This window comes from Lathyrus oleraceus, chromosome 5 (genome assembly GCF_024323335.1).
Source record: "Lathyrus oleraceus cultivar Zhongwan6 chromosome 5, CAAS_Psat_ZW6_1.0, whole genome shotgun sequence".
In the NCBI taxonomy this organism is placed as follows: Eukaryota; Viridiplantae; Streptophyta; class Magnoliopsida; order Fabales; family Fabaceae; genus Lathyrus; species Lathyrus oleraceus.
The window spans coordinates 579,816,369-579,824,933 of record NC_066583.1 but is presented as its reverse complement, the minus strand read 5'-3'; the positions used below and the strand labels follow the sequence as shown (position 1 = coordinate 579,824,933).

The window sequence follows — 8,565 nt, the reverse complement described above, 5'->3', positions numbered from 1 at the left end:
GACAATGCTTCTACCCAAGGGTTCTATTTATAGAACCACTTGTGTGGGCTTCAAGCTAAAAAGCCCACTTAAGTGTATTTTGGCCCATATCTCATAATATGCCAAAATCACTTAAGTATTTGGTACCTTACCATATTTCGTATTCCACTTAAGTGCACTGTACCTTACGATGTTCCTTAGTTACTCTATCTCTCATCAATCCGTCCTTTGTGTGTGACCCTGTAGGTTTTCGCGACGTTGGCAATTATATTAAATCACGCATTTAACATAATAAACAGTAAGCGGTATCTAGCAACACATCACTGCTACCCAAGACACGAAAATGTCATGTGATCTGACAAAACCTCCTGTGATAATGATTATGTGTATAATTACCCCTTTGCCCTTATGTCTATATTGAACACAAGGTATAGACCGTGTCATCCTTGTCCAGTTCAATATTGGGCCCATAGACATTTATCCTGTTACGCAGGATGGGCAAATTCCATCTAGGACACTCATGTCCCTCAGCATGCTTTGTGGAGTACCCATCAACTGTCTTTATGGTTATCCAGTTACGGACAATGTTGGATCAACAATAAAGCACTCGACTCTACATCTAAGATCCATAGTGGTTTCAGGTCGAAGAGTGGTATACACCATTATCACCATGAGAATAACTTATGACACTTTACATAACTTTCTATATAGTATTCTCATAGCGGGTCAATCCGGTATAAATATTACTCTTAATATTCATACCTATGTTTAAGACTTGATAACTCTTTATCCATGATCCATGAGATGTGATCATCAGTCTACAAACATAATAGTCTCAATGCTTTAATGTTATCCCACTTCACAATAAAGCTCGACTACAGATACTTTAAGAATAATGTCCTTATGTTTAATGTGCTCTCATGATTAAGTCACACTTAATACATTAAACGGACTATCTATTCCAGGGACTTTATTAAACAAACATAATAAAGAAAATGCCTTTTATTATTAATAAATAGTTCGATACAAGTACCAAAAGTATTGGCCTCTAGGGCTTACACCAACATCCTCTAGTAGATTTTCCCCTAGCGTATTTATTTAGGTGTTCCTCTTGGATTAGGTGATCTATCTCCTTTTTGAGTTGGTAGAAGCCCTTCATTTAATGTCCCTTAACATTATGGAACTTGCACCAACTATGAGGATCAGGCCCTAGGACGTCCATTTCGGGAGTTGACGATTAGGGGATGTTATCTACATACATGACTTCTTGCCATATTTGTTCCCGACGAGAATTTAGGGGAGTGAATTTTCCACTTCATTTGAACACAATTATGTCCCTCATGGACGATGTGTATTGGTTCCTTCGTGAGTTTTCTGTGTTGGTAATGACTTCTTTTGCATCCTGAGCCTTCTTTTCAACATTTCTCTCCCCGCCCTTGATGTAAAATTCTTCTTGCATTACTACTCCAACCAAGGAAGCTGCTGGCATATGGGTGAGGGATTCATTGAAGTGTTCTTTCCTGATCCCATTTTGAAATGCTCCTACGAACATTTCATAGTTTCGATGGATTATCTTGATTGTTGCTTCGTTGAAGCGAACGAGATACTCCCTCAACAATTCCAAAGGACCTTGGGAAATGTTTAATAGGCTGGTGGCAGTAATCTTCCTATGCCGACTTGCGGTGAATTGATGAACCAACTTCTTCACCAAGTATTGGTAGCTGGTGATAGAGACTCGGGGGAGGCCCATAAACTACCTTAGATTTGCGTCTCTAAAGGTGCTATACAAAAGCTTACACTTCAAGGAGCTATGTGCTCTAATGATGGTCATCTAAGTGTTAATGGAGGCTACACGTTCTCTAGGCTGTTGTGTCAGTCAAACAACCAATGATGATGACTTGAATTTCTCTAGGACGGGCGCCTCCCATATCTCATATGATAGAGGTTGGGGATCCAATACCTCTATCTCGTCCAACATGTATGTATCCTGCTGGAGATTTTGGATATGAAGGACGTTAGCCTTCAGTTATGGTTCTGGTGACGAAGATCATCCATAACATCTCACATATATACTATGGCACTTTTCTCACTGCCAGATTCTTAGTTGGCCAAAGTCGTTGTCTTTTTTATCACCATGATTGACATAGAGGATGAATGTGAGGACAATAGTCCAAATGAATATTGTGATGGTGTCCCAAGTTAGTTTTACCAGGGCCCGTAGTGGACGTTAATTGTACTTGCTAAAAATACAAATACTTGACAACCCCTAGGGATTAAGGACTGTCAAAGACTTTAAATTTTATTGTAGGTTTTAGAGATAACACACGTGGGGTGAAAATCTCTTGTATTTGTGTATTTCTATGTTGTAGTTGTTAGGTCCTTCCCAACTGTAATGATGAGATATTTATAACCATATCGGGTCTGAATCTTAGACCTCTTTGAAGATAGAAACCGCTTAGGGAGTAGGCTTCTTTCCTCATAATATTCAAGGGAGCGTGATCTAACTCTCACATTTTTTTCCACGGCTTTATAGGAGGAGGAAACATCATTCATTTCAGCATTTAGTTGACTCAACCTAGAGAAGGCGATACATCTAAAAGAAGGGCGATACATTGAATAAATGGGCGGTTGATCCGATAAACAAACAACTATAGATCTCTGTGTTACCTGCATGTTCATTGTTTTAATAATTGGAAGACCTTTTGAAGTATCTAAGGGGTTTGATAAACACCTCATTGTTCTAATAAATGGACCGTTGATCCGATAAACAAACAACAATGAATCTTGTATTTGTATAATGCAGTTCAATTGAGGGCTGCATGTTCATTGATTCGTGAGATCAAATTCGAGACATCTTGTTAATTCACTTTTTGACTCTTAAACTTTTAGACAAAAAAATGATTGATTATATAATTAATTAAATAAATTAAATAAAATCAACTAATTAAATTAATAAATAATTTAATATTAATTTAATAAATGATTTGTATTCTAAATTGTGAAGAAAAACAATTAATTTATGAAAACAATAGTATTTAAATAAATCTCATTTAATCGTTTTATGACACGATATGTGTTGGAGCAAGTTGTGGCCTATCAAATACAGTAGCTTAGTGAGTTGTTAATATTAATAAAGTCGCACACAAAAATACAAAAAAGAATATTCTTAATACATCTTGGTATAAACCCAGAAACACTCATGGTCCTTAGAATTTACTATTCATAAATTGTAAAAATTGAAATTTACTATAAAAAAAATTAAAGTGAATCTTACAACATGATAATAAAATAAAAGTCATTAATTAAAGCCAAAAACATCATAATCAAACTAATAATGAAGAGTTGAAATAACTTATACGGAGTCCTAATCTTAAACAAGTATAAAAAATAATGCAAAGTTCAAATCTACAAAACAATACAAAAAGTTAACTAATTGGTAAAGAATATAGAAAAAAGATGCTCCTGTCTGATGGAACCTTTCAACGGATATCCTCTCAAAATGAAATAACATCATAAGCAAAATGCAAACTTCTCTGTTTTTATAGCTAAATTCATCTCTCATTTCATTTATGTGCATAAGTACTATACTGTAAGGTTCATAATTCAAGAGAAGATGAAAAGAATGAGACATTACCTTAAGCTTTTAACTCAAAATCAACAAGGTCAGACACGTAAATTATGCAGATGTTTCTATCAGGTAAAACATTATCTCACTATTATTAATTATGTTGTTCTTCTTGCATATCTATGTGTTCATTTTTCTTCATGGTTTGGTTTTATTAGGGTACTCAGCTTTCTCCAAACAACGATGATTCGGTTGATGATTTGTCTATGGTTTCATCAAGAATTAGACTCAGAGATGGTAGACACTTGGCTTATGTTGAAAGAGGTGTGCCTATAGATAAAGCAACATTCAAGATCATCATTGTGCATGGTTTTGGAAGTTCCAAAGAGATGAACTTTCTAGCACCTCAAGTAATTAACTCAATCTCGCGCAGTTTGTTGTCCATTTGTATGCTATTTCTAGATAATTTTTTTATTATGATATGATTCAAATATTCTTCCTATAGGAATTGATAGATGAATTGGGTATTTATCTTCTGCAATATGATCGAGCCGGATATGGAGAAAGTGATCCAAATCCGAAACGGTCGTTGAAAAGTGAAGCCCTTGATATTCAAGAGCTTGCTGATCAGTTACAAATTGGAGCACATTTTTATGTAATTGGAGTATCAATGGGTTCATATGCAACTTGGAGTTGCCTAAAATATTTGCCTCACAGGTAGATACATTCAAGGTTATTGTGCGGTTAAAAGTCACACTTCTGATAACATATAACATGTGTTTATAAGTGGGAGCGGTCTTCACTCTACCAACCGATCTTGTAGGATTTAGTTAGGTCTAACCATATTTTTTAACATGATATCAGAGTCTCGTTTAAGATCTGATAGACAACCTACTATGATATCTGCTACCGGACTATCCACCATTTATTTCTACGCTCCAGTTGTTTATATTAAGAGTCCTATATCGAATAATATATCGTCTGAACATGTGTTTATACCGTCTCGCACGTTTAAGTACCGAAACTTTTTCGTTAAATTTACGATAAGAGAAAATTGTGCAGGCTTGCAGGGTTGGCACTAATAGCACCAGTTATCAATTACAGATGGCCTTCTCTTCCTGGAAGTTTGATAAAAGATGACTTTAGAAGGAGATTTATTAAGTGGGCATTGTGGCTTGCAAATCATTGTCCTAAACTATTGCATTGGTGGGTTACTCAAAAGTGGCTACCTTCAAATGCTGTCATAGAAAAAAATCCAACATTATTCAATAAAAACGATATCGATATTTTGAAGACTATCCCCGGCTTCCCAATGTTTTCAAAGGTAAAAAGTTACTTCTATGTTAGCGCAATTATTGTTGGATCGAAATCATACAGTCTAAATTTCAGTGTGTATTTTAAATTTAGAGTGTGTATTTTGAATTTAGAGCCTAACATCTCATAATTATGATATGTTTCTTCTACATTCTCTATACAGAATTATGATACGTTTCTTCTACATTCTCTATCCAGGATAGGTTAAGGGAACAAGTTGTTTTTGACACACTTCTCCATGATTGGAAGGTAGCTTTTGGAAAATGGGAATTTGATCCAATGAAGCTAAACAATCCATTCCCTAACAAGCAAAGTTCATTTCACATTTGGCAAGGGTATGAAGATAAAGTTGTGCCTTCTGAAATCCAAAGATTTGTTTCAGGGAAGCTGCCATGGATTCAATATCATGAAGTACCAGATGGTGGTCATTTAATTGTGTATTATAAGGGCTTATGTGAAGCCATTTTGAAAGCACTTTTACTTGGACAAGAAAATCATGCATATAAACCTAAATCATCTTTGTTATTCAAAGATGAATGCTATCAGGAAACTATCTAGCACACTTCTTTTTTATATACATTTATTTAGTATTGGAAAAAATTCATTTAGAAGAGTCTAAAAGTGTGCTAGATAAAATGTTGTAAGTAGTACTTATTAAATTTTTCATGATTTCATACTTTAATATGTTTATTAGTTGGATGGAAAAAGTGACCAATGTCAGTGTGTAAATTACATTCAGTTACTGGTATTGTGCATAATTGAACAATTAGTCCCACTAAATACTAACTAATGATCTAACTAACTAACCAATTATAATTTATTACACTGATTAGTTTTTTATGAACACCTTTAGAGATATTCATTTACAAGATTTTTCAATCGATGAAGTCCAAACCCAAGTTGTTTTTGACACACTTTGTAATAATTGGAGAGGCTTTTAGAAAACGGGAATTTGATCAAATAAAGCTAAGCAATTTTTTCCTCACAAAACAAGTTCATTTCACATTTGGCAAGATATGAACAATGTTTTAGAAAACGAGAGTATAAACGGGTTTGAGAGAGGCTTAAAAAATTATAATATGAAGATCGTAATATGGATTAGATCCTACTTATATAAAAAAATCATATACTTATATATATATATATATATATATATATATATATATATATATATATATATATATATATATATATATATATATATATATATATATATATATATATATATAATTATATAATTATATATATATATATAAAATTTAATATATATTGTTAGAATTAATTTATTTTTAGAAATTTATAGATAAAGTTTGTTAGAGGGTACTTTAGTATTTTCATTAAATCCCACTTGTATTTAAGCAAGTGAGTGTGTGAACAAATAGTATCATTATTCCTTTTTGCAATCTGTGTAGTGTATCAGAGCAGTGTGTGTGCGTTTGCTGTAACCGTTTTAGAGTAGTGGAAGTTTGTTATTATTCTCTCCTCTCTCTCTTATTTCCATTGTTCATCTTTATCACCTTGTGCATCAACAATTGATATCAGAGCTCTGGTTCAGATTCACAGGGAAACACCACGGGAAACACGAGTGAAACGGTGAGGCGTTATGTGATTGATTTCTATTCGGAGAATTCGTGTTGAATTTTTGATCGGAATCGTAATAGAATCACATATCTTAATTCTGTGGGATTGGGAAACACTGTGTTTAGGTGAGATATGAGTGTATTCCACAAGGTTGGAGATGAACAGAAACGATAATCTGAGTACCAAGTTTCCAGTGTTCGATGGTAAAAACTGAAATCGTTGGATGATTCACATCTGTGTGTTGTTTGGAGCTCTAGATGTTCTTGATCCCGTCAACGACGGTTACACTGCACTTCCAAAAAATGCAATAGATGCGCAGAGAAATGCTCAACGTGATATGAGGAAGAAGGATCAGAAGGCGGTGTTCTACATCCATCAATGTGTGAATGTGAACATGTTTGAGAAAATCGTTGTTTCGACGACGCTGAAAGCTGCATGGGACACACTGGTGCGGTGCTACGTCGGTGATGCATCCGTGAAGAAGGTAAAGCTTCAGGCTCTATGTAAGCAGTATGAGAATCTCAGCATGAAGAATAATGGGAAGGTACCTACCTGACTACATCTCTAGAGTGATTCTGATCACAAATGAGATGAAACTGAAGAAAGTATCATTGAGAAGGTACTTAGATCTCTTACTCCTCAGTTTGATTACATCGTTGTAGAAATTGAACATTCTAAGGATTTGAGCACCATGAGAATAGAAGAGCTTCAAAGCATTCTAGAAGCGCAAGAGTTGCATCTGACTGAAAGAACCTCTGAGAGAGAGGTAGAGCATGCTCTGAAAGCTTCTTTTGTCAAGAAAGACCAGAAGCCGTCTTGGTCATAAGCCAAGAAAAGACATGGTAGATCTCAGAAGTCAGAAACCTCAACTTCTGGGAGTCAGAAGGGAAAGGAGAAGCATGACAAGAGAAAAGTTCAATGCTATTGTTGTAAGAAGTTTGACCACTTCGCTGTAGATTGTTGGTCAAACAAGGAGAGGAAATCATAAGAAGTGAATATATCCAGAAGTTCTGATGATGAACATGTGGTATTAATGGCTTCTAATTCTGATAGCGTGTCTCTAGAAGACTGGTGGTATATGGACACTGGTTGTTCAAACCATCTTACTAGAAATAAGAAATGACTGGTTGATTTTTACTCTGGATCAAGATCAAATGTGCTAATGATAAGTATCTGAATGCTGAAGGAATAAGGAAGGTTAGAATGATTCTGAATAATGGAAAATTTGCGCTAATTCAGAACGTCTGATATGTTCCTAGCATGAAGAGTAATTTGATGAGTGTATGTCAATTAATTGAAAAGGGATTCTCAGTTACCATGAAGGACAATCTTTTGAAGTTGTATGAATGTAATTAGAAGCTGATTATGGAGTCAAAACAGGGAAGGAATAGAATATTCAAGGTGAATGTTAAAACTACAGACTCCGAATGCCTTAGCGCAATAAGTGTTATGAAGAAAAATGAGTTATTGAACAAATGATTTGGTTATTTGAACTTCAGAAGCTTAGGACATCTGAATTCAAAGAACTGGTACGTGGAATTCCTACAGTTAAGAAACTAGAAAATTCATGCAATGTGTGCATGAGAGGGAAGCAACCAAGATTGTCATTTGCATCAGAAGTAGCTCCAAGAGCAAAACATGCTTTGGCAGTAGTGCATTCTGATGTGTGTGGACCATTTCCAGAACCTTCACTAGGAGGGAATAAATACTTTGTGTCATTTTTGGATGAGTTAACAAGGATGACATGTGTATGCCTTATTTTAAGACCCCAATTTTGATCCTAAGATCCCTCATGATATCTCATCATATGCATTGGCTTTGGGATCACACCTTGGCATCCTCCTTACCCCTTATTCATTGAGTCTGCATTAGGAAAGATCACCAAGCACTTTTGATTGTATTATACTTTGTTTTTCATTATTTACTAACCAAAATACCAAAAATATGTTTATGTATAGCTTTGTTTCTTTTGTAGGTAGTGTGTGCATCCACCAATGCCTCATCAAGCTCACAATTAGGATTTGAGACCCTTAGTGCAAAGAGATTAATCAAGATATGATTCATATTTACTCTAGAAATCATATATGGATCCCCATGATCTCCATTTATCATTTTTATCAATAATT

The 8,565-nt window shown here is 34.8% G+C and overlaps 1 protein-coding gene across 1 annotated transcript; it reads left to right on the top strand.

Moving 5' to 3' along the window:
• The first annotated feature begins 3,395 nt into the window (after positions 1-3,395).
• LOC127086624 (uncharacterized) lies at positions 3,396-5,624 on the top strand. The gene is made up of 5 exons (XM_051027413.1): positions 3,396-3,676; positions 3,763-3,954; positions 4,050-4,261; positions 4,607-4,868; positions 5,057-5,624. The coding sequence occupies exons 1-5, from the start codon at positions 3,593-3,595 to the stop codon at positions 5,414-5,416; spliced, it is 1,110 nt and encodes a 369-aa protein (XP_050883370.1). The 5' UTR covers positions 3,396-3,592; the 3' UTR covers positions 5,417-5,624.
• The last annotated feature ends 2,941 nt before the right edge of the window (positions 5,625-8,565 follow it).

Bases quoted from the DNA above. Each gene is read 5' to 3' on its own strand.
- LOC127086624 (XM_051027413.1), top strand. From the start codon at position 3,593: ATGAAAAGAATGAGACATTACCTTAAGCTTTTAACTCAAAATCAACAA. The intron at 4,262-4,606 runs GTAGATACATTC...AAAATTGTGCAG, and splicing joins CTAAAATATTTGCCTCACAG to GCTTGCAGGGTTGGCACTAA. The intron at 4,869-5,056 runs GTAAAAAGTTAC...TTCTCTATCCAG, and splicing joins GCTTCCCAATGTTTTCAAAG to GATAGGTTAAGGGAACAAGT.